Genomic DNA, 25,994 nt, shown 5'->3' with positions numbered 1-25,994 from the left:
GTCGATTGGCCAAATGGGTCCCTCGCAGATCTCCAGAAACTCTGATCACACCCAGAGCTGGACGGGCGCAAGAGCGCTGCCCCAAAGGTTCTGCCCTTGGGGAAAGCACCAGTGACCTCAAGGAGGGATTGTGGGTGGGCATGCCTAAACTCTTACCTCTGTTGATGTGTCCAGTTGCCACACAACCTCTTGAGGTGCTAGGGCCCTGTGACACCTTACAGTCATGAATGCCCAGCTTGGATATCACTCTGATGGGAAGTGGGTGGAGGCCAGGCATGCTGCGACCCACAGGGCTCCTTCGGTCAAAGACCTGGGCGCACGTTTGCTTTGCAGGAGGCCCTCTATGTTGCCAGAATATCTGCAGGATGGTCTGTGAAATGGCCCAGGGACCCCAAGTGGGCTGCTGGGTCCAGAAAAATGTTCAGTTGGGGCAGAGAGTGCTTTTAAAAAAACACAACCATGAGCCCCAGCATGTCCTTCTCCAATAGAGGTTGGCAGATGCTGTTGTGCTTAAGCATCCCGCTCTGCAACTTTTACTGGACAGCTACATAGAGTGGGAGAAAATCCTCAGGATTGGGAACTTGGCCAGTTTAAGGTGGATGAGTCCCAATCCAGAGCTAAGGCAGAAGCTTCACACAAGAGGCACCCTGAATTCCAAGAAAATCTTTACCTGGAGCGATACAGGAAACTAAGAACAAGAAGGTGAACATGCAATGCAATCCAAATTATGTGTGTTTTATTATGCCCCACAAGACAACAAAGCTCAGTAAGAGTCAGAGAACACAAGATCACCCAGATAGAGATCAGAAACCACAGGAACGTGAGTCAAGAAACAGATTACAAGTATGCTCAAAGCCAATGCTGGGGACCCAGAGAGGTATGTGATGGCCCTCACAATGTGCCATGAAAGACAAAGCTGCTCTGTGACCCCGTTTCCTTCTGCAAATACAAGACTCATTTCATAGACTCCAAAGCCAATTAACTCAGAGGTTCTCAAAGCACCTCTAAATAAATGACTCTAAAATTAACTCATTTCTCCAACTTATCATCAAGGTGACCCCCCTCCAGCCACCTGCTCCTGGATCCATTACCCAGGCCAGTTCCTGTTCAATTAATCTCCAATTCCGCCATCTCCCTTGTGCCAGAGACGCACACATCCTTCCTTGCCCTACCTCCCAAATAACCAGACATATAAACACACATACACACATAGATTTCTCTTTACTTCCAGGTCATCACCTGAACACATGTCATTGACTGCAACAGTAACAAAACAGCAGTGCAGCTCCCTGATGATAAATTTAATATAAACATGGCAGAATGATAAAAAAAAGTTTAAGTTGAAAAGATGCCTCCTGACCTCTTTTTTTGGGGGGAGGGGGGGCAATCAAAAATCTGTAAGGCATGCTCTCCAGAATTTGGGAGAGGCAAACCCAAAAGGATTTTCCTCGCTGCCCATCGCCCAGCATCTGTGAGGCTGACCAGGCAGGTTCATAATAATAATAATAATAATAATAATAATAATAATAATAATAATAGGTTTTATTTATATACCGCCCAATCACTGGGAATCCGAGCGGTTTACAATAGAGGGGATAACAGACAGTTCCCTGCCCACAGGCTTACAATCTAAAAGACAGGACACAAAAGGAGAAGGGAATGGTGAGGGAGGGAGGGAATCAGGTCCAGCCTTCTTCTCTCCCTCTGAGGCCTGGACCAAGGCAGATGGACCAGAGGGAGGGCTCATCTTCTTCAGGCTAGCCCCTGATGGAACTGGGCCAGCCTACTCTCTCCCTCAGAGGCCGAAAGATGACAGTTAGGGAGGGAGGAGCCTCTTTCTTCAGGCCAGCCCCTGATGGTACTGGGCCAGCCTTCTCTCTCCCTCAGAGGCCGAAAGATGACAGTTAGGGAGGGAGGAGCCTCTTTCTTCAGGCCAGCCCCTGATGGTACTGGGCCAGCCTTCTCTCTCCCTCAGAGGCCGAAAGATCTCCCTCAGAGAGCTGTTCCTAGTGTTGGGATTTCAAGTCACTACCTTGAATTGAGTCTGGAAAATGGTGGGCCACCTGCACAGACCACTTAGTATTGGAGCTAAGCGGGTGCTGGTTAGCCACTGAGCTCCTTGCTTGCTTCCGATGCATGCCTCCAGACACTCCCTGAGGGCTGCTCAATGCAAAGCATGTGGCAATTGTCTAAGCATGATTTAACTAAAGCAGAGCAGACGGGCCTGGGGCAGTCACATCTGGCACACTGGGCACAGTCGTACAAATGTGCTCTTCACCATTACTGTAGCCACAGTATCACACTGGGTCCCAGCCCTTGAGCCAGGCTTTCCACTAGCCAACAACAACAGAAAGATAAACCAGGGAGCAGTGAATGGAAATAAGTTTAAAAAACATGAAATAAGCCCTCACATGGGAAGCATTTCAGCGTTGACTCTGTCTGTTTAAGCCCCCTTTGCCAAATGACAGCCTCGTTTTCCACATGCCCACTTGGCCCACAGACCTCAGTCGCCAGCACCAAAGACAAGCCCTGAACGTCCAAAGAGAAGTCCATGTGCATTTTGCAAGCAGCACAACCTGACAAGTCAGCCCCTGCCGACGTGGGTTGAACCCGCCAGGTAAAGGAACTCACCGCAGTTGGGAATGAAGTTTGGTTGCCTTGGAGTTGAAATCTTCCCAGATCGGATAGGAACTCTGAAACAGAGAGAAAAAGAAAAAGACAGTTGAACAAACAAGTGACTGCTCTGAATGCACAGACTGAACACACACACACACGCTTTAAAGAAACACAGAACAGCCATCCAAGAGGTCTGACTGAACACCACTACAGCACTGCCATTCCCACTTTAATTCACCCATCTAGTGAGGATGCCAGTCTCTCTGCCCTCGGCTGGACGGTGTTTGACAGCTAGAAGAGGAACCAGGGCGACCCAAAACTGGCCACCTTCAAGTCTTCAGGGCCTCAGGGCTCCATCCTGCAAAACAGCATTTCCTCCCCATGCCAAATGATCAGGGAGAGATCAACTGTGATCAAACACCTAGACACCCAAAGAGGTTGGCAGGCTTCAGCACGCTGGCAAAATTCATTCACCGCAGGCACCACAAGGGCCTGGCCTTGCCCATTCTAAGAGGCCTTTAGGAACTGGTGGCAATGAGCTCCTCAAGGGCTGTGTGATGCTTTGCTGGTTTTTATCTTCCTTCTTTTAATGGATTTGTTCAGAAGGGATTTAATGCTGTGACTTAACTCTGTTTTAACAGCAACTTTTTATATACGATGATTTAATTACATTTTAGAATTAGTGAGCAGTTGTGAGTCTTGGTAGAGGAACAAGGCAGGAAATGAGCAAACGAAGGAGCAAACAGGTCTCTCTCTCTCTCTCTCTCTCTCTTGTGCTGCCTCCACCACCAGAGAGGGACTTGTGGACATAAATGTGGGCAACTGAGGCTCATGCCCGCCCACCTGTGACCCCCAAGAGCCCCTCTCCAGGGTCACACCTGGCCCTTTCGGGGCGGAGGCCCTGCCAATGGAGGGCCCCCTAGATCATTCCCCCCACATTCCAGGCAGCCAGAGAGCCCCCTCCAACCCCCCCAAAAAAGTGTAAAGCATTTTCCATTTCCTGCTGGCCAGATGCCCAAGTCTATTGTAGGAAAGGATATTTATAACACCTGGGAGAAGAGCAAGACAAAGAGGGTGCAGGTTCCCCTTCCTACACCATTTTGGCTAGCATGGCCTAGCAACGGACAATGCCAACACTGCCACCTCCTCCTCCTCCTCCTCCTCCTCCTTTGTAATTCGCGCAGGTTGCCAATGAATCAGCAGAAGAGCTCTTAAGCCCCTATGGCTCCACAAAAAGGCTTTTCTATACACACCAGCAGCCAATGGGGCTGTTTTGACAAGGGAGTTATATGCTCCCTGTAACTGGCTCTGGGTTCAGCATTCTGGCTGCGGCGTTTGGGGCCCGCTGAAGTTATCGAACAGTCTCCAAAGTCAGCCTCATGTAGAGCACCTTACAGTAGTCCATATGGAATGTAACCAAGGCATGCATCACCGTGACATCTCAAGAGCGGGCGCAGCTGGAATACTAAGTGGTAGCTGAGCAAATGCCCTCCTGGCCAGTCAAGTCACCTGAGGGCAGGGAACTATTTGTAGGCCGCTCTCAGAGCAGGGTATAAATACTCTGAATAAAATGAAAAACGAAATGTGGGAGCCTGAGATTTCCAGGGGAGCGTGGTCCCTGTTCCTTGCGACCAGACAACAGGCAACAAGAGTCCATTTCCCATCTGAAAGGCAGCCAGACTCCGTTCTGTGCTGGAAGGGTTCCCTGAGAATGCCAGTTCCCCAGGGCACTCTCTGGACCTCTTAAGGATATCCATATTCTTAATGGGGATACGATCTTGCCCTTTATTAATATCCTGATTTTTATTAACCTTACAGACCAATCAATCAATTAGTCTCCAAGGATCCAGCAGGAGGAGGGACGGCCTCAAGCCTCCAGCACTCCTTCCCCAAACAGGGCTACCCAACAGTCCTCCGCTACTGCATCTGAAGCCACCATCCTCCTGCGGTTTCTCGTCCCCTGGTTACAATGCTCAGCAGAAACACACAGACCACAGTTCGTGGGCATCTCCAGAGTAGGCACAATGTGGGCACACACGCACATCCCCTATATCAGGAATAAGGCGACTTGTTCTACAAATCCTTCGAACGTAGGGCTCTGGAATCCGGCCAGCCTCAGATTCCATCAACCATTCTCTCTCACACACATACACATACACACACACACTGAACAGTCTTTCAAAGCTCTTCCCAGGTGGCACAAAGGTCCAGCTGACTATCACTTATCACAAATAGTAGCCCTAGCGACAGAGCCATGCCTCCAAGTGGAGACAGGTATGGGTTAATGGAGGAAGAGCGGGAAGACCGAAGGAAAACAGCATGATGGAATATATTGCTTGCTGCGGAGGAGGAGGAAGAGTGACTCAGCAGCCAGACTCACTCTGCGCTAAAACAGCCACAAATGGAGTCTTCCTGCCATGGTCTCCCCAATCCTGCACCAAGCAGCCCCCTCCGAAGGACGCCAGTGAAGCCCCCGGGCACCATTCCCTTAATGGGGTGGGGGGGCAGATGGCACATGGCACATGGCCCCTTCACGCCCAACCCCTGCAAAAGAAGTGATGCCAAAATTTGCCAGCACACCAGAGAAAGCCCTTCCACAGTTTCCTGCCAAAATCCAGCAGCGAATGGAGAAGCTGTCCAGCTTCTTAAGGGCTTTTATGGGTCTGCACCTGGAATTCAGCAGCGTGTGAAAGCAGCTAAAGCAGGAAGAAGGGACTGGTCTTGGTGGGCTTCAGAGAGGTGGGGAAACCCTTGCTCCTGGACTCATCAATGCATCCCTTCCACTTGCCCCCTTTGCCCCTCTTCTGTTCAGGGGGGCAGAGAAGCCCACCCTAAATGTAGGGGAGGCGCTACTGAGGCCTAGATTAGCCCCTCACCCTGCAAACATGGCCAGCTTTATTTCAGGGTGGCCACTACAGATGTGAGGGTGGCCTGGCAAGACTCCCATCCAGCCAAGGGCTTTGCCAGTGGTGGCCCTCAGAGCCACAGTTGGCCGGCAGCAGAGCATCCCTTTGCCCATTTGCCATGAACCCCTGCTAGCCAGCAGATCTGCCTGCCAGGCTCAAGCAGCAATATCCGCCAAGACAACAAAAACAGATTAAAAAACACATTGGCCCATAGCAACTGCCCCTTACATAAAACACAATGTAGGGCCATGCATTCTGCCAGGATGCAAGTCTCCCCCCCCCCCCACCCATGGCAACTCCCTCATCAACCCTCCATTAATTGTAAACCAGCTGCCAATTACTAAACAAGATTCATTACTGCCATTCCCAAAAATACAGCAGCTGGCAGTGGGTGCCTTGCCTCGCATTTTAGGCAGGTTAAACAGGGAGAACGACCCCCACCCCAGAGAAAACACAGTATGTAGATATAACAAAATGTCTGCAGTGGACTTGGAATGACTGGACAGATAAGACTGCTCCTCATTTATATTTGTCCGTAACCTTAGTGGAGCCACAAAAGCAACATTCAGCACAAGCAAACAAGACAGGTATGACTGAGTAGCCATATTACAAAACATCAAGCATCTACATATTTTGTTTTAGAATCAGGAGAGCGAATGCCTTCCAAGATGGAAAAGGGAAATTAGCTTCTAGGAAGAGGCTCTGATCTTTCTGGAAAGAGATGAATGACCTCCAAAATAGATAAATATGACTCGTCCTTATCGCAAGGGAATGTGCTTTGTTCTAACATTCACAGTGAAAATGGTTTAACAAAGGAGAAGCAAAACATTCCCTTTAGGAAACGAAGGCTGCAACTTGAGGAGGAATAAAGGAAGAAGAACTGAAGCCAGGAAATGGCTGAGGAAGCCAGGGCCGGCCTCTTCCTCTCAAGTGGCAAAAAGCGCCCACCCTCCGCAGGCAGGACCCACAAGCGCCAGTCCCCCCTTGACCCAGGAGGCCTCCCAGTGCCACCATTCCCACCCACTGGGCATCGCATTTTCACATAGAAAATCTCTTTTGTACCAATCAAACACAGTACCTCTGAAGCAATCCACATATGAACCAGTGGGCAAATCATCCGACCCGAGTTACATTGGCACTTTTTTTGTTTGAAAGGTAAAGTAATAACTGTTGTTTGGTGTCTTCAAGTTGTTTCCAACTTATGGCGACCCTAAGGCAACCCTGTCACTGGGCTTTCTGGGGCTGAGAGTGTGTGACTCACCCAATGGACTTCCATGGCTGAGTGGGGAACCAAACCCTGGCCTAAGACACTAGTGTAGCGTAGTGGTTTCCATGGTTCACTTCACACTCGACCATGAAACCCACTGGGCTAGTCACACTTCGTCAGCCTCAGGGGAAAGCAACGGCAAACCTCCTCTGAACAAATCCTGAACAAGTCCAGGGTTGCCGTAAGTTGGAAGCGACTTGAACACACACTCACACACAAACCTCTATTTATGAGGGTCACGTTGGTTCTCATGAACCAAATAAAACCCTCCATTCTTGGATGCAACCGCCACTTGCTACTGCTCTTCTCCTGCCGCAGCCAGCATCACCCCAATCCATGAAAGTGGCAGGGGCACCCCACATCCAAAGAGCAGTGAATCCACTCTGGGTTTCACACTCTCTGCCCCTATGCCCCATGTGCAATACCACAGATAAGAGCCTGGATGCTATGCACTGACAGAGGGGTTGCGTTGCCGTGTCTGCACAATGTTCCTTCCCCATGTTTCTGGGTGATGCTGGACCCAAACCACAAGCAGAGTATTAGCAGATAGCTTCCAGTTCCACACACAGACCTTGCCCCCCCCAACAGTGGAGAATGTGCAGACTTCCAAGCACTGCTGTATTGCAACTCCCATCATCTTTGCAGCATGGCTATGTTGGCTGAAGCTGGTGGCAGCTGTGGTCGAGCCACAAGGCCAGGGATTGCCCTAACTTTCTGAGTAGAAAGAGTGACAACAAAGTGAGGGGGGGACCCACCTTGCAGACCCCCAGCTGGGATCCCATCAGCAACCACTGTTTATCAAGAATGCTAAAATTCACCAAACAGGGAGAGACAGAAAAACTGGAAAGGAAAGGAAGAAGCAGCAACAGACAGGAGGAAAAAAGTGGGTCATGGTGATTAGGAAGCCTATATTTAAAGCAAAAGAGAACATGGTTTGAATCCCCCTTCCCTCCCCAATGTAAAATGCACAGATCAGAGGGAAGGAAAAGGGGCAGAGAGTAAATGGAAGGGGGCTGGAAGAGCCCTGGGGCTGACATAGGGGCCCCCTATCAAAGGGGCTTTGGTAGCCCCCTCAGGTTACCAAAGGCGGCCTGAGCCAGTCAAAGGAGTGGGAAAGAGATTTAGGAGTGCCTCTAGTTTGGAGGGGTCTCCTCTCCTGCCCCACCTCCTTCCCCCCCCCCCAAAAGCTCCCATGGGGGGCAGGAGAGAAGACCCACCAAAATTTAACTGTCAGGCATGAAATCTGGGATGGCTTTGTTTTGCGGTCCCCAAAATCACCCAAGACATGTTGCAAGAAAATCCAGGCTTCAAGGGAGTTTCTGGCAAGATCCCTTCCTTGCCCCAAACCCCAATGGGGCAGTGGCTACCCATGGCTCCTTGTGGGTCAACAAAACCTACCTGACAATTCCAGCTACAGCTGGTGGCAAGAAGGCCTTTCCTTCTTGTAGAGCCTCTGAGGGTAAGTCACCCATGAGGCTACTTAGGGGGCAGGGGGTGTCCTGTTTGAAAACCAGCCCATCCTGGGAGGGGCTGCCCCCATTAAAGCTCACCCACCCAGCAAGAAGAGCAGCCATCTTAAATCCCCAGAGGGGGCCCAGGAGGAAGGCAGCCTCAGCAGAATGGGAGGAAATGGGGCAGGGGGACCCCTCCCCAATGATCCAAAAGCCCCGCCCCAGAGCCCAGCAGGGGGCTTTACAGGTTCTGCGATGGGGGGAAGTGTCCTTCCTCCCCCCAAAAGTCCCTCATCAGCCCCCCCCCCAGTTTCATTTTGTGTCTTTTTCTGTGTGCATTCTCACCCTGCCCCCCCCAAAAGGGACCCACAATTGAGGCTGGGGTCTTTTCCTCCATCACTGCAAAGGAGGAAAGGGACTGGGGTCTACACCTTCTCCTGCTCAAATAAACATATCAGCCTTCAAGATGCCACAGGACTCCTTTTTCCTTTCCACAATGAAGCTGACTGCCTTTCTGGACCATTTGTTACATCCTCTTCTGGGTTTGTTTTTTTTTTTGGGGGGGGAGGCATAACAACAACAACAACAACAACTTTCTCACCCCCCCCCCGCTCCCCATGGACTGAGGCGGGGAACAACCACAATTAACAGACAAACAACATCAGTTAAAAGACAAGCAATAACAATAACAACAACAATAATAATAAATTCCCCTTCTCCCCGGTTGTGTTATTTAATTCATTGCCATCCCACCTTTCCCCCAACGGGGCTCCCAAGGCGGCTTACAACAGCGCCACCCACCAGCCCCTGTTCCGAAATGCCGTTCATTCTGGAAACAATGAAACATCCTTTCAAAACCCAATGTCAAGGATAGATAGCGAAGCACACGCGACACGCGACTCGCACGTACGAAGGCGCCGACTACTTGACGAACGTAGCCTTGCTCCTTCGCCTCGAGGCGGACGGGAGCCTGCCCCGGGGTGCTCTGCTCCTGCCAACGCTGGGACCCGAAGTCTCCCCGCCTGCCTGGCCGAGTGGCTGGCCCTGGGGGCATTCCTGCCTGGCAGAAGAGAGCTGGACCCTCGGGCCCTTCCCTCTCCATGACTCTGGGTATCGCTGCCTGGCCGAAGAAGAAGGGGCTGGGCTGGGCCGGGCCCTCCTTGGGGCGCCGTGTCCCTCTGCCCCCCTTCCGGCCCAGAGGGAGCAGGGAAGGAAGGGGGCATCCGCCAGGAAGGCCCCGCTCCTCCTCCTCCTCCTCCTGGAGGACTCTGGACCAGGGCTCGGGGCCGGGCCCAGGAGTGGCCCACAGCCAGCGAGGAGGCCCTTGCGGCCGAGGAGTGTCCCGTGTCCCGGGGTGACTCCTGCGCCCGAGTGCAGGAGGCCCTCCAGAGGGCAGCGGGGCCAGAGGCGCCTGCGGGGTCCCTCCGGGTGAGCCTGGGTCCGGCGGCGGAGGGGAAGGAGGGAGGCACCAGGCCCTCGGCTTTCCGTGGCCTTGGGTCAGGGGCCCCAGATGCGGAGAGAAGGGCCAGAGGAACCCTCCCTCCGGACCAGTCCTCCCAGTGTCCCTCCCCGATATCCCCCCAGCTGCCCCGGGCAAACCCTTCCCTTCCATCGCCCCCCTCAGTAGGGGCCAGTCCCCCTTCCGCGGCGCTCTGCACATGCCCAGGAAAGCTCTCCCTCCCTCCTTCCCCGGCCGAAGGGGCTGCGCTTCTCCTGCCTCCCGCCGCTCACCTTCATGTCGTTGACGATGGCTTGGAAGAGCCCCCCCAGCGCCCCGCACTCCTTCTCCGACGCCGCGGGGCCGCAGGCCTCCATGGCGCCCGCCTCACCGACAGCCTCCCTCCGCTGCTCTCTCAGGGCCGCCCCCGGGCTCCAGGCCGCGCTGAGCGGCTCCCGCGCTCGGCCCCGACGGACGCCATCCCTCCTCCTCTCTCCCTTCCTCTCCCTCAGAATGGCCGCCGCCGAGGAGGAGGGGGAGGGCTCTGGTCACGTGGGCGCGGAGGCAGGGGCGGGGCCGCGGCGGCGCAGGCGCAGAGATGAACAGGAAGTGGCGCCGGAAGGACGGAGGGGGACCCTCCTCCTCAGACGCTCTGGCCCTCTGGGGGGGCTCCTCGATGGTCCATGGCCTCACCCTCAGGCCTGGCAAGGCCTCTGGCCCGAGTCCCTCTCGCTGTTTGGGGGGACCAGCCTCAGCCCCGAAAACCCTGAGAGAGAGAGACCCACAGGCACCAAAGGCTCTCCTTCTTAAAGCTGGGGCTCAGGACACTTTGGGGGAGACATAGTATAGCCTCATATATAGAGAGAGGAGAGAGGGGGGGGGGGAGTCTAAACACAATATATACACACACACACACACAAACAAATATATCTCTCCGAAACTAGTTTGATATATAGAGAGGAGTCTGAGATACACACACACATATCCTAGTCTTAAGATTTAATTTATAACTAGTCTGATATATACACACATATCAGACTATATATATATATATATATCTCCCCCAAACTAGTCTGATATATATGTGTGTGTGTGTGTGTGTGTGTCTGAACACAGAACAAGAGGCTACCCTCAGGACAGAAGATGGTCCGCTCTGGACCCTATAACAAACTCCAACTCCCAGAATTCCATAGCCTTGAGCCAGGCAACAAGTTAAAGCGGCACCAAACTGGGTTATTTCTCCAGTGTGGATGCTGCCTGAGATTGCAGTGGGCCTCCTTGGAGGTCTTTAAACAGAAGTGGCATGTTCCTGCTTGGCAGAAGGGGGTCTGAACAGGTGGCCCTCATGGCCCCCTCCAACTCTTTTTAAGACTCAGGATTTTCTATGAAGATTTTCCATTAATCCCCCCACTCAAAAAATCAAACAAACCCCAATCAATCAAGACAGCTGGGCTTTGCATTTTCCATGCCTTGCAATTGAGAGGTACATTGCAATCGCAGCCTGGTTTTAGAAATCCTCTCCACACAAAAAAACCCCACGCCTGTCTTCGCCCCAAGAGCACTCCCTCCAGAAGCAGGGCTGCAGGGGGCATCCAGGAAACCTATGGCAGCTTGTGGATGATGGGAGGGGTTCGCCTCCATCTTTCCTGGTGAAGGCCAACCAGCCCCTGCCCTTTCTTGGTGTCCTTCCCAGGCAGAAGGTCCCATTGGCCCCATTTGATGGACCTGGAGTGGGTTTGGGTCCAGCGCAGGAGGTCAGTGTGGAATGGGATGCAGCCAAAGGAGACGCCTGCTTGTGGGGCAGGAGTGGGGTTGAGTTTCCCATGATCCTTTTATTTCAACAAGGGACATTTTTACAATAGTACAAAGATGCCCTCAGGCTACAAATCTCATTGGTCCAAGATCTGTCCATGTACACATAATGCAGGGGGCAGGGGCTGGACTTTTAAGGCTGTGCACCCACAGACGTGATTGGGGTGGCCCTGCTGGGGTCCTTTTGCACGTTGCAGGTGTCAGTCGCATGCACAAGGACCGGTGTGCCAGGTGAGAGAGCAAACAGGTGCCCAGGCCAGTCTGGCAGAGGGGGCCACAAAAGACCTGCCTCCCCAGAGGCTGCCTTTCCATCCCACTGGCCTTTCCCCCAACTGTGATGGTCACAGCAAGGCTATGGCCATTGTGTGACCGCTGCAAGGCAAGGTCCTGGGGAAAGGCAAGGACTGGCCCCCCACCGGCTTCATCCTCATGAAGAGCAGCCCCTCCATTGGGGGCAAACGGGGGCCGGTTGCTGAAGGCCAGGGTGCTCCTTGGCCACATGCCCATGGCTGCCCCATTACCTCCACATTGTTCCCAAGTATGGAAGCAACACTGCTCTGCCCCCCCACTTTCTCTGTGCCCCCTGGCAGGGAAGGAGGGGGTGACTGGCCGGCTGGCCGGCCTTCAGAAGACTGCCCTTCGGTCCAGGTTCTCTCCCCGGGCGGCTCGCTGGTGCCGGACCTGCAGGTGTTTGTCCTGGACTTTCTCAAAGTGCTGCAGCAGCTCGGCGTAGTCGATGGGGGTGTTAGTGGCAGCCTTCTTGAACCCGAGGCCGGTCTTTGAGCTGTCCCTGCAAGGAAGAAGCAGAGGGCATCAGTGATTCTTATTGAGCTGATGGAAAACAAAATCTGACCCAGAGATGGGTCAGAAGGCCACTGCAGACAGACACGGGTGGCTTCAAGTCCCACAAAAGCCACAGGCCAGGCCAGGCAATGGTGGAAAAGAAGGGTGATTATAGGAATAAGAGGGGACCAAAGAAGTGCCCGTTTTTCAGAGCCTCCCCTCAAAATGCTGGTGAGAAGGAGCAAGTGCAAGGATGCTGTCTCCTTCTCACAAGGGCACTGGAGTGATGCCAGACCACATGCCCACAATGCCCATTTTGAAGGGAGGCAGGTAGTGGTCACTCCTTTAAACCTCCCAGTTCCCCACTGTTCAGCCCAAATGAACAGATTGAAAAAGGTTTTCATCTGCTTTGGTTAATAAGCTGCTTTGTGTCCTAGTCTTGAGAAAATGGAAGGATATATATAACATATCTACCCAGTTTAGTTGAAGAACTGGGGTGCCCCTGATTGGGGAGTGGCGCACAGTGGGCCGACTATGCTGGGCCTGCTTTGTCCACAACAACCTTGGCTGGTAGGAGGGAGAATTCCTCCCGGCCGCTCGGCCAAACGCCTGCTCCCTCAGCAAGCCAAGCGAGAGACCTCCAAGCGCCCAAAGTCTTGCTGACATCAGCTGCTCCCAGAAAGGAGATGGTTTTCCCAGTCCTGTCTCTTTCCCTGGAACCCACAAAGCAGCAGCGGTGTCGGCGTCTGTCCCAAACACCTTGAAAACTCATTTTCCAAAGTGGGGAAACATGAAATACCATTTGAGAAGACTCTGGGCCTTGGCAACCAGCCCCAGGGCATTGCAAACCGTGGGATATACAGATTATGGGTTTCCAGAGCAATGGAAAGACTCGATAGGCACCAGGCCTTGTGCAGAAGCCTGGCCTGAACTGAAGAGAGAGGGATGGGATGCTTCAGGAGACCTGTTTTGAGCAGCCCTGGCCCAAGGGGGATGGCCACCCGCTGCTGCCTTGGCTCAACTTGGGCCAGGCTGGTGGCCCCACAAGGAGGACTTGGCTTGCAGAGCCCCTGCCAGGGCCACCCGCAGCCTTGGACAGGTGAGAGAAGGCACTCCAGGGCTAGCCCTCTGCCCCTTGTGGCTCCTGGCAGCCCAGTGGTCACAGAGTCAAGGCTGGCCCAGAAAGCCTATCCTGAAGCTTCAGTAGCCAGCAGCTGATGGGGAAAGAGAGAGAGAGTGAGCCTTCTCTGTGGCCAAACCACTGCCACAAATTAATGGAATAAATTTATATGCTGCTCTTGGGAAATTCCAGGGCAGTCCATACAGTTAAACTTAAAAACCACACTGTTAAAAGCAGCAGGAACCTTAGTCCATGGCAGGCAACAGGCAAAGTCTCCTCTGCAAAGGTACGCAGGCTGGCGCTGGAGAAAGGTGCCCTCCCAGCCCCACTTTGGGATACAGGTGCCAGCCAACGCCCCCACATTCTCCAGGAGAGGAAAAGCACCCCACAGGAGAAGAGGAACACCACATTCTCATACAGAGAGCAACTTCACATTTAGACAGAATGGACTGCCTTGGAAGGAGGGTCAGCCGGGGGGGGGGGGGGGTCTCCCCCAGAGAAGGGACTGGCAAGGAGGAGGAGCATCCATCTGCCAGGGATGCTGCTGGACAGAGGAGCCCCATTCTGTGGCCAGAGAGCTGCGGGGGGAGACGGGGCATAGTGGCCCCCATGACCTCTGAGTTTCCTCCTAGTATTAGGCTCCTGCCAGAACCATTTGCTCAGAGACCTTGGTATGGACCAGGTGGGGCTTCTAATAAAAAACCTGGGAGCTCCAGCAAAAGACCCCTTACCCCAACTTTTCAACTACCTGAGTTGGATGACCAATGGTCCCTTTGCTTAATGATTTTGGGTGGTGGGGAGAGATCCTGCTGCAAACCCCTCTGCTCTCTTCCCCCAACCTGCCCTGCACAAGCCCCCTTCCGGAAAGGGAAAAAAGCAAAGGAGTCACCTTTGTCTTTCTCTTTCCCATCAATGCCATGCCTGCAGGAGAGTGAGAGCTTGTGTGTGCATGTGTATGTTTGCCGTGCGCTGGGAGGGGGCTTCCCAGCTGCATTTGTTATGAAAGTCACTGCCAATGCTTAATGGAATGTAGGTCACAGTTAAGCAGACGCTCAGCCTGTCTGACAGCTCCAAATATTCAGTGGGGGGGGGGGGGGGACAAGGATGAAAGAGCCAAAGGAGGGTTTGCTGGCAGGCAAAAGGGAGGGAGGGAGGGAGGGAGGAAGGAGGTCCAAATTCTGCAACTGGGCCTCCAGAGAAAAGGTGCCGAGAAGGCTGCTTCCTGGGTGCAGAGAAGTGGTGCCAGGAGGAACCTCCACAGTTTACTGGCCAAAGGCCTCCTGACTGGGGGGCAAGGTCCTTGGAGGTGCTGCCCCACGGCCACTCCAGCCCAGCCACCAATGGAACTGAGCAGGGAAACCTAATTCCCATCTAGGAAAGGAAAAGTCAGGCAACCCCCTACCCCCAGCACACTTTCCAGAGACTCTCTCTCTTAGAGAGGGGGTCCTGGGGTGCTGCAACCAATTCCTGGCCTCCAGGACCTGCAGAGGGACCACACCACTCATTCCCCCCAGAATCCCAAACTGGGAATGGTCAGAAGTCCATTCCTGACTTTGCAAAAGTCCCAAAGGGGCAGGAGAGGAGACCTTAAATTCTCCTCTGGAAGGAAGATGGCCACTCTGGGAAGTTCCCAGGGATTTTAGTGTTCCCCTTTTGGCTCAGAAGGAGACAAACCGGCCCTGGGATGAGGCTGGAGAAGACAGAGGGGGCATGTCTGGACCATGGGCCACGTGGTTACCAACCTGCCTGCCATACAAACCCATGTGCAGCAGAGCCCAGGTCACATTTTGAATGGCTCTTTGGCTCAGGCACAATTCCCAGAGGATCCTGGCTCCTTCTAGGAGTCTTTTAACAAGATGATAGCAGGAGGCAGCTGAGGCCAAGAGCCAGGTCTGCAAGGGGGGCAAGGCTGGCCGCTGGCATGGAGAGGGGCAAGGGGCCCGGGGAAGTGAGGCCAGTGCCCCATAAGGAGAAGCTGGAGTGGGCAGCTCTCGGGCACAACCTGGGCCCCGGGTAGCCAGAGGAGAGGACTGACCACCGAGGCCCAGAGGGACCCTGGCAAGTGGAGGGGAAGGAGAGCCTTCCACATCTCCTCCTGGGCTCCTCTGCTTGTTTCCATGGCAATACCACAAGTGAAAATTTTCCATCCCAGATGCCAAATGCCTGTGGATGAGGCATGGCCCTCCGAGGGTTACCAAATATAGACAAAACTCGAAAGAGCTCAATTGTGCCGGGCCAAGAAAACAAGCCTAGCTGCTGGGATGGGATGGGATGGAGGGAAGGGGGCTGCCTCTCCTCTTCTCAGGACAGCGGTGTCCAAGCCCCCACTGCCCCTCAGCCGGGTCAGCTGCCACCTGGGGCAACTCTGCAAGAAACGGTGCCAGCAGGCAGCCCAACCCAGATAAAGGACCCACCCTTCCTTCCCAATGCACTGTGGAAAGATCTGTGTTGCGCCAGGCTCTGTTCTTGCAAGGAGGGGGAATAACACGGACCAAAACCAGGCCTTGGCAAGCCTTGGCACCCAGGTACAGTTCACAGTGCCATGGAGTGGAAGCCTCCCTTGGCAAATGTGCCAGGATTCCTTGCTGTACAGGAAACAAACGGCCTGAGGCTCCCAGGGCTCTCCCCCTCCCCCGACCTCCATCAGCCTTCTGTTGGCACACAGGCCTCTCCCCACTGCAGCCCAGAACATTCAGGCTCTGGGACTGGAGAGCCCCATGACATATCCACCCCACTCTAGACTGCCTGACCTCCCCACCTTCACAATGGGGCACCCCTTTGGAGTGGGAGGTTTGGGTGTTGGTCAAGCGAGACTCCCTGATCTAAAGTGGTGCACCAAGAGCTCCTTTGCCTCTGGTGTCACGAGACGTGGATGCCTTCGTCCCAGTGCAGCAATGGCATCCTGCCAGGAGGCTTCACCAACTGCCCCAGTATGGCACCCTGCCAGACAGTGCCCACCCCAGCCACTGATGCTAATTTGCCCTCCCCATGAATGCCAGAAAAATGGAGCTACAGAAATGACCAGCAACAATCACAGGGAGAGGAGACCCTGCAATGCCCAGGCCCTCAGTGGGCAGCACCTTCCTCTCCTTCAGGGTCTGGGGTGCCCACTGGGGTCTCTGAGACAGCAGCACCCATTCCTCACTCTATTTGGGAAGGCCAAAAGGCCAGGCCAAAACCCATCACCAGATGACTGTAGGGACAGCCCAGAGGAGGAACCCAGATCCCTGGCAGTGTTGGCATGAGGAGGGGGAGGCAAGAGGATGGGTTTTGCTTAGCCAAGGGCCAGACTTACGCCGCTGCCGCAGCCGCCTGCATGAGCTCTGGGTTGGGGACGCATTGGAGCCGATGGGAAAGGAGCTGAAAGGCGCTGCTCTGCGGGAGAAGCATCAGGAGCCCATAAAGAGCCTTGATGAGGTACGGGTTGCTCTTGACGTCCAGCAGCTGCAGCCGGAGATCTGGAAGCAAAGGAGGAGAAGAGGGGAGGTGGGCTGAAGGGCTTGGGGGCTGCAGGCGTGGGCCCCCACAGCAAGAGACAGGCCACAGCCACTGGCATTTCTAGGCCACAGTGTGCCTGCTCTCCCTTGGTCCCACAGGCCAGCAGTACTAAGACCTTCATATGCGGACATCACACTCCCCATCACATTGCTAACCTACATTCTGCACAGAGTCCCGCCCACCGCCACACTGCCGCATGTCCCTCGTGGACAAGCGCAAGAGAGGGTCTTGCAGCAAAATGGCACATAACTTCTGCTCTATTTATTTGGGCCGTGTCACCACTTGTAATGAGGGAGAGACAGGGGGGAGACTGACTGGGGCCCACATATGCACCAATACACACAGACGCTGCCCCACAAGCCTCTTGCAAATACTCACACGCACACCTGCACCTGGCTGAAAGAGAAAGAGAAAAGGAGGCTTACAGGTAAAAATTGGGCACTCGATCAGCTGCACCAGCTTGTCCACCTCAATCAGGAAGTCCACTGTGACCTCCAGGTCGCCGCTGCGCACAGCTGCTAAGGAAACTCATCTGCCCACCAAGGAAGCCATAGAATCAACCAGCACCCAAAACTGGCCCCAACCTGTGAGGCTTTTTTAACAAACTGTTGTGGAGGATTCACCTCCCCCCCCCCCACCAAACCAAAAAGACAGCAGGGGTCCTTTCCCACTCTCAGGTTGGAGGATTTTCCCACGCAGTGGCCTGCAAATGTGATAAGGAGAACCAAGGGGCTGCAAACAGGAGGAGCAGTGCTGGGCATCCTTTCTGATACTGAAGAGTGGACACTGAGGAGACACACTTGTATAACACCACCACCCCACACAAACAAAATAGTAAAATGAAGGTTGTGGAGTTAACTATGGCACTTAACTGCATTTTTAGCACACACCCTGTTCCACCAAGGTCCAAGTTCTGCTTTGCAAAGTGGAGCAAGAGGTGCGCAGAGGAGGCCTCCAGTACCCAAAGGTCCACCTCTCTCCATGCCCTCCAAAAGGTCCCATCTGTGGGGACAGAAAGATTTCCCTACTTCTTTCCCTCTGTTGTACAAAATCCCACTGGGAGCTACAAGGCAATCTAGAAATGTTTCTCAAACTAAAAATAAATGCTTAGGGTGGGTTTTGCCTGCTATGCCAAGAGCGTGGCAGTTGCTGAGAATGCAGCCTCCCATCTGTCTGAGCATGGAAGTGGCATTTGCATGGAAGAATTCTCACGGAGTGAGGACCGATTTTAAACGCCCAAAAACCCGCTCCCTAACCCACTGCCCCGAGAGGCTAAAATTAGTTCAGGCCACAGGAGGGAGACGCCTCTCCAAAGACCCAGCAACAGAAACAAAGCCCCCACCCACGAAATGGGCCTCTCCAAGATGTTTCCACTCAAGAGGCCTCTCCTGAACTGAAATGTTACTAACTGCCCTCAAAACTCACCTTTTCCCAAGAAGCCTTTGACAGAGGGTACTGGGCATCAGCCCCTGTCCCCTCCAGATGCCATCTGACTGCAGCTCCCAGCAGCCAGCATAGCCACTTCTGAGGAATACTGGGAGTTGCAATCTAATAACCCTTACAGGGCTGTACAACTGCCATCCTATATCCTAGCCTAAATAAGACAAAGTTCATACAACTGAAATAACTCCATCTTTTTCCCCATGGCTTCAACACTCCCCCTATATAGCAGTGAACTCAAAGGCCTTCATCAAACTACAAATCCTAGGAGGGAGCCACAGCAGTTAAAGCAGACTGAAGTTGCTGCAAGAGCAGAGTGTGGCTTATGCTTCCAGCCCTTAATGGAGGTGGAGACACACACTGTACAAAGGACCTCGGGCCCAGCCATTTCGAATCGGCTGTTCAACTAGGCTGCTGCAGAGCTGCTGGTTCCTGTGGCTGCTTTAGACAACCCAATGCAGCTGGCACATAGACACACTGGAAGGATACAACTTCTGGATGAGGTCGTAGGCGTGCTTGTAGTTCTGGGTAAGGAAGCAGAGGGAGACGGTGGTCACAGGGTTGTGGCACCAGGAGCGGTATAGGCAGCAGAAGAGGTTCCGGCTTTCCTGGGGAGACACAGCACCATGTGCCCATATATGGGCAAGGCTGATCCATGCCACACAAGTCCCGTTCTCTCACACCCACCTAGGAACCTGGCTCTGGGCACAGCCCCCTCAGAGGGCAAAGGAACGGAGGCCAATGCCATGCGCTCAACTACCACAAAGCAGGCTACTTCCTGCACATCTGCACTACCAGGTGGATCTCCTAAATTAGCCAGGTGAGCATGGAGCCTGGCACCCCAAGCTGTCCATGTAGCCCTTGATCCTAGACTGAGCCCTGGGTAGAACAGAGGGGTTACAGGGGACAAGAAGGTCCCAGAGGTCATACAGCATCTCATGCCCCATTTTCACCCTTCTCTCAAAGGCTGCCCCATTGCTACCCCCACTCCTCCATCTGTTGACTGTGGTGCTCATTTGGGAGTGCTTCCTATGCATTAGCCACAATGACTTCAGTTTAACCCCAAGATTCTCTTGACCCTTATTTCTCATCAAAATATACAAAGGACTCCCTGGCTTCAGCAAAACCCCATGAGACCCCCATGAGGCTGGGTGCAATCTCTCTGAAGGAAGAGGGTTGGTGCCCCTGAGCCCAGCCAGAAAGGAGCATGGATGAAGGGAAGCTCCCCCCCCCCCCCGAAGTGCTTGTGAGGCTGACCAGTGAGAGGAGGCAGAGCCTGAGCCGTCCTAGGCGAGACACTGAGCCTCCCTTCCCAACCTACCAGTGTCTTCAGGTCCTTGAGCTGGTTCCTCAGCTGGAAGAGTTCAGAAGAGGTCAGGAGGATGGTGTTGAGGGTGTGGACCATCGTGGAGGCAAACTTCAGGTCCTCCTCTCGCAGAAGGATGTCTGCCATGGAGTGGAAAATGTTCTCTGCGTTCAGGAGCAGACACAGCTGTCTAAACAGCACCAAGAAAGGATGGTTAGGAGCTGACAGAAAAAGGGTGTGTGTGTGGGTTCTCCAAAAATAAAATCACACACTCAAACACATAGAGCCACCAAACCCAGTTCCACAAAGCTGAGAAACATCTTGGGCAGCTCCACACCTGCTCCCCAAATGGCAGCAACCAGGTCCCTCACTCTCATGGCATCTTATAGCTCTGGCCTTAATTGTTCAGGTTGGTCTCCAGTGAGAGCAGACCCATAGGATCCATGGGATTTACCAATGTGTTCACTTACCTTTCAACCAATGGTTCAGTGGGTGTGCTCTGGCTGGGCAACCCATGGGGCGTTCAGGCCAGAGGGTGAATGGGTCACACTGTGTGCCAGATTGTTGTACAGGCAATATTGGTAATAAAACAGGATTCAGAGAGGAGCTTTTCAAGAAAGCTAGCCAGAAGAGGTCACTGGGTTGTGGCAGAAATGTGGCAACCAGGATTAGCACAAGACTACAGCAATGCTGCTGCTCAGCTTGGAAAGTTTGAGAGGTAGGTCCCACGAGAAACATGTACACGGTGCTGAATGAAGAAAGGAGGTTTCCCTGCATGCCCATCCACAAACATCTTCACATATTCCTCTTCCACAAAACTGATATGTATAGAAAATGGAAAAGCAAAAGGTGATTCCCAAAGCAGACACCATCCCTCCCATTGGTGTCTCTACATAGGTCTCTTGGCATCTGGCAGCCTGCATCCCATAACAACATTTTGGGAGACTGGGGGGGGGGGGCAAGAGAAGGTACAGAAGGCACAGTCTTGTAGCAACAAACCATCCTCCATGGTCCAAAAACAGGTAAGGAGGAAAGACAGGGCAGAGAGACAGAGGAATGTTTGGAGCTGCACCAGGTTCTTTGCTGGGTCTCCATCAGTTGCCTTTTTCCAAGAGGAGCTGAGAGAGTGTGCCTTGGTGCCCTCTCTTCCCTTCTGGCCCACTCTCTGGGACCTAGCAAGAGCAGCCTCCTTCCCCATCTCCCCTGCCCTCTCTGGCCCAATCTGTCCTGGATTAATAAAAGCAATTTTGAGGTTTATCAGATGTTTTACAGCAAATTGAAAGGAGTGGGAGGGGGGTTGTGAAGGGGCTGAAGCTGGATCCAAAGCCCGGCTCTTCCACAAACGGCCTTGAAGGGAAGGGCAAAGGCTCAGGAAACATGGAGAGGAACACCAGGCACCTGGCAGGCAGCACAGCCTTAAGCCTTTGCTATCCCTCTATAAAATGGCCCTAATGCCAGCTAGAGCAGACTGGGTTTTACCCAGGTAGCAATGGCCAGTCCTTCAGTGACTGCTTTCATGAGTCTGGTTGCTCTGGCTGAGGCCGGCAACTGGCATTAGGCCAATGCATTTCTCTTGCGCTTAAGGGAGCAGTCATTCCAGGCCGCTTGGACCACAAAGGGCCTCTTCATGGGGACGGAAGGATGCGCTGGATGGCAAGGAAGGCTGTGTGGAGCCAGGCCAGGGAAGTGGTCAAGGAAGGTGGGCAGCACATGCTCCCAAGAGAGAGACGGGGGCTTCTCCATCTGTCCCTTCCTCCCCAAAAAGGGGCTCCATCCTCTCTCTCTCTCTTGCCCACTTTGAGACCTAATTTGCCAGCTTTTTCACCCAGACTTCATTCATTTCCTGACCCAACACCTTTCTGGAGGCTTCATCCCAGGAATCTCTGCTGAACAAGCCCAAGAATCCCAAAGAGTTTTCTTCCTCTACACCTGAAACGGAAAATGAAATTCACTCTGGGGAAGGCCTTTCTGTGGATCCAACAGGCACTCCTCTCCCTCCATCCCTCTCTGCTTTTCCTCTCTCTCCTCCTCTTCCCCCAAATCCTCCCTTTTTCCTGCCAAGGCTGCTGCTGCTGCCACCAACCCGTGGTTTGCTTGAGGACGCCTGAGACAAAGCCCCATATGCGGCTTGGCACTGCCCCTGCGCCCATTCAAAGGACATGGGAAAGAAAAAAAGAAAGAAAGAAAGAAAGAAAGAAAGAAAGAAAGAAAGAAAGAAAGAGTGACCCAAGAGGGTGAGCTGCCCTCAAGTTACCTCGGGCAAGGCTCGAACCATTCTCTCTTTCAGCCCCTTCTAAAAGGGCTTTAAGCCCCGGTTTTGATCTATTTCCAGCACAGAATAATAATTCATTAAAAAGGCCAAGAATAGCCATTCAATCAGTCCTGAGCAGAAAAACTAGGGAGAAGACATTTCCCACAAGAGCTCCAACACTCATTAAAAGGTTTTCTTATGGGAGACGGAGGCCAAGAGTGGGGAGGGTGAGAGGCAAGCTTCAAGAGCAGGAGCCACCCAAATTTGGGGTCCAGCCCCAAAGAATGAAAACAAGGGTTACTCCAGGGTCCTCTGCCCATCCTGCTTCATGCCCACAGTACGCACTGCCTTTGGGGTGGGGGGTTTTGGCACTAGGGACCTGCCTGCATAGGTCTCCCTATGTGAAGATACATGATCCTGGAATACCACAAGGAACAGAGCAGCAGCCCCCCAAGTCCCAACAGCTGGCTATAAGGCCTAAGAGCCGGGCCAGTCCCATGGGGTCACAGTGAATGGTCTCTCTCGCAGGAGGCACAACCTGAAGCTGCCCCACAGGAATCCTCCCTGAACGTCACACGGGGGGAGATGGGGGTCAAGGGGGTCTCTTCCCACTTTACAACGGAGTCATGGTCCTTCTAGCGCAACTGATCTTTCTTGCAAGACCACAAGGATGGACCAATACAAGATAAGTTCTCACTTGGTCCCTGCTTCTGAGATAACAGAAAGGCCAGATTTACACTTCAGGAAACTCATTTTTAAAATGCTTTCCATTTCTTCCTCATCTCAGGACCTTTCTACTCAAACTGGAAGACAACTAAAACTAAGAGATGTATGGAAAACCCCAGCTGCCTAGGAGGAGATGAAGCCACGCTTTCCATGAAACACACAGTTCCTCAGCCCCGGTTCATAAATCTCTGAGGAAGAACAGCCACCCGCAACGCATGTGGACTGAGGGGGGGGGGAATGGGCTGTGAGAGGGCTGCTTCTAATTTCCTTGTTTCAAACAAATGTCTCCTTTGCTCAGGCGGGTCTTCCGCCTTGCTGAACTTCTGGGAGGTTCACGGGGGTCTCTCCTCGGAGGACAGAGCTGGAAAGAGGGAGGACTCAACCCAGGCAGCGCAGCAGCTGCCCTTGATCCATCCGCTCTGATCCCAGCCAGCAGCTGAAGCTCTTTCTGCATGGAAAGTCCCTGACGTCCTATCAATAATGTGGGAAATGTGTAAGACATTCGCTTCTCACGAGCGGATTCCGCCAAAAGGATGTCCTCCAACGCAACTGGTTCCATGCAGGGAGATAAGTGGCTGGATTAGGACACATGGCCCAAGGAAGGGCCAGGGAGGGGCAGCCAGCCAATGGCTCAGCGGCCAAGAGCAGGTGGCGGCGTGCATTTGCCGAGGAACCAACATGCCCAGCTGGCAGGTGCGCATGGCTGATGGTGGGGCAGTCCAGAGGGCATAAGTGTTAAAACACTTTTGATGTCGCGCAGCGCGTGAGGCAACAAGTCAACGTTGGGTGCCAGATTTTCCACCTTCATGACTGTAGTCAGCAGCTTGTGAGCTGGAGAAACTCCTCTCCCTTTCTGAATGAGCAAAGAGACACTGTAAACCTCTCTCAGATGAGGCTTTTATCCTTAGAAGTTCCACTGTGTGAAACACTATATACATCAACACCATCCACCACCCACACTAGTAGCAACCCTCTCTGAGGTAAAATGCTTGGCCCTACTCTAGCCAAGGCTCCGTGAGGCCTACTAGGCCTTGCCTCTCCCTCTGGTGCCACAAAGGGTCCAGCCAATGTGCCTGAGTGACTTTTCAGACTGGTGGCATTCTACAGGACTTTACAGACCTTGTGGACTATCTTTTGATGTCTCTTCCTGCTTAAATGCCTAATCATTATGGCTCACAGTCACCCTTTAATGCCTGGTTACTATTAAAACCCACATTCTACATTTTCCTTGTGACTCTATATCCCAGTAAGGCCTAGCGCATTATGCACCTCAAACCACAGTATACACAAAAGGGCCAAAAGATGCCTTCCATAGTCCTGCCCAGCCAAGGTGTTCAAGGCGAGAGGTTCAAGATTTCTAGCAGGCTGGCCATACCTGGAGGGACCATGGGATGGGCAAGAAGCACTTGATGGCACCCTTCACCCCTGAGAGGCTCAGCTGAGCATGACAACAGCGCTGGCCGGTTGCCCTGTTTTCATGACCCCCTCCCCATCTTTCGGGGCTTGGTTGGATTTGCAGAAAGGGAGGCTGTGCTGGGTAGTCTGGGCAGGGGCTGTCCACCATGGGCTTTGACCCTAGTGTTTTCTGGGTGCCGATGAAGCAGCCCTTTCTCCAGCAGTCCTTGTTTTGATGGCACATTCCTGGCCTTTGGGTTTTCTAGAGAGCTTTGCTGCATGAAGGAAAAAAACCCTTCTAGAGAAGCCAAACAGCTGGGCTGGCAAGACTTGCACTCGCTGCGGGCCTGTGGTCAGCTGGATGAATGCAGAGCAGAAAACAGCTCCCACATCTGTGCAAAGGGGAGCCAGCACCCCAGTGTCTTCTGTGGCTTATGAGGGATGGGGAAGAAGCACTTGATGGCACCCTTCAACTCTGACAGCCCCCCAAGGCCTACCATCCCCAGAGCTGGCAGGGAACCAACCATCCGGCTCTGGAGCCATCACATTCCCTGGCCATGAGCCGGCCTCCCTTTTGCTGAGCTTGCAAGGGACAGGGCCTGCTCACTCCAAACAGTAGAGGTTTTCTATGGGCAGCACAGGCCCTTCCTCCGTGCAGAAGCCGCCTCAGTGTCCACAATGAATCTAAACACAAAAGTCATCTATGTTTCATATATACCTTCTACATATAGCCCGAAGATACCCAATATTTTAAAATATTTGTGTACATGAAACAAAGTTTGGGTACACTGACCCATGAGAAAGCAAAGGTTTCACCATTTGAGAGCTGGATTTTAGAACATTCCGAATTTTCAGATAAGGGATACTCAGCCTATATGAAATGCACTTTCTGTCCTGAGACTGGGGGAAAAGGAAGGTATGGGGCATTATGGGAGCCCCAAAAAGGCTTGCCACAGATGATGACCACCAACCAGTTCCAAAAGCCACAGACGCAGAAATACTAAAGCTCAAAAAACATAATTAGCCCATCCTTGCCTCCAAACACATTGAGATTTCTGGGGGGAGGGCGTCCCTACTGTTCAAGCCCCACTGTGTCCATGTCTGGGATACGTACAACAGTGACCAAAAAAAAAAGAAAAGGCCCATCGCTGAAACCAAATACGTTTAAATCTCAAGAAATGCAACTGACCCAGCCCTTCTGCCAAATATGTCAAGGCCAGGAGGGCATACAGCTAAGGGCCCATTACATCTCACTGCCAAGGTACGCCACAGAAGCCGACCAACCCCTTTCTTTTATTTTGGGACAAGGCACTTGGGGATTGCCTCATGCTCCAGATTTTTTAAAAAGAAGGGTATTTTAAGAATGTCGGTTGTGACTATTTTCTGTTAACTGCAGCAATTTGTCAGCTCAAGCCTTTTCACTTCCCTAAATGCAGACCCATTTAAACTGTTTGGAAGACTGGATGCTAAATGCGCAGAAGCTGTGAAGTGGATTCAGATGCCTCTGAGGAACAATCTCAAGTGGACAGAAACGTGGCTGGGATGGGATGATGCCCCCCTCCTCCCTCCATGGCATCACTGGGCACACAGCAAACATGCCCAGGAACCCGCTGCACCCAGCCCCAACCCATTTCCTGCAGCACAGTCATATGCTCCTATGCTCTGGCTAAATGTCAGCATCTTTGTCTCGTGCAAAGGGGCAGCCTGGCCGCCCTCCGTTGCTGCAGTCATTCTTCATGAAAGCATTCCTTTTCACCAGCCACCTAGTAGTATTTGCCCCCCAGCTCTGCTCTTCTGCCTGCAGTTTGAGCAGAAAGCTAGAAAGAAGGGACCAGAGGGCAGGGAGAATGTGTGAAGCGCCAATAAAGGACACCATCCCCAAGGGGCACCCAGAAGAAGGTAACTGGCAGGCAGGTGGGAGGTGTGTGTCTGTCCAGAGGAGGAGTGATTGCAAAACCAGCAAAAACATTGGCCAGAGACTGCCA

General features: G+C 53.1%; 2 protein-coding genes across 5 annotated transcripts in view; both read right to left on the bottom strand.

The window, feature by feature from the left end:
- Positions 1-10,227, bottom strand: part of LOC149306124 (protein MTSS 2-like) — a 31,057-nt gene extending 20,830 nt beyond the window's left edge. For all 3 annotated transcript variants that reach the window (XM_089476729.1, XM_089476730.1, XM_089476731.1), the window contains exons 1-2: positions 9,972-10,227; positions 2,632-2,693 (exon numbers count right to left, since the gene is read on the bottom strand). In XM_089476729.1, the coding sequence (XP_089332855.1) occupies positions 2,632-2,693; positions 9,972-10,055 (146 nt within the window). In that variant the 5' untranslated portion in view covers positions 10,056-10,227. The remainder of the gene's footprint in view (positions 1-2,631; positions 2,694-9,971) is intronic.
- Positions 10,228-11,471: 1,244 nt separating this feature from the next.
- Positions 11,472-25,994, bottom strand: part of LOC149306123 (protein VAC14 homolog) — a 37,791-nt gene continuing 23,268 nt past the window's right edge. Inside the window, exons 15-19 of one of the 2 annotated variants that reach the window (XM_089539942.1) lie at positions 19,653-19,827; positions 18,821-18,855; positions 17,317-17,396; positions 16,689-16,851; positions 11,472-12,280 (exon numbers count right to left, since the gene is read on the bottom strand). In XM_089539942.1, coding sequence (XP_089396068.1) covers positions 12,115-12,280; positions 16,689-16,851; positions 17,317-17,396; positions 18,821-18,855; positions 19,653-19,827 — 619 coding nt within the window. In that variant the 3' untranslated portion in view covers positions 11,472-12,114. Of the gene's footprint in view, positions 12,281-16,688; positions 16,852-17,316; positions 17,397-18,820; positions 18,940-19,652; positions 19,828-25,994 lie in introns of both variants that reach the window. The other variant, XM_089539941.1, reaches the window with a different exon arrangement.

The sequence above is a fragment of the Sceloporus occidentalis genome, unplaced genomic scaffold (genome assembly GCF_023333645.1).
Source record: "Sceloporus occidentalis isolate IW3139 unplaced genomic scaffold, rSceOcc1.0.p SCAF_10, whole genome shotgun sequence".
Classification (NCBI taxonomy): Eukaryota; Metazoa; Chordata; class Lepidosauria; order Squamata; family Phrynosomatidae; genus Sceloporus; species Sceloporus occidentalis.
This window is presented reverse-complemented; position numbering and strand designations above follow the sequence as displayed.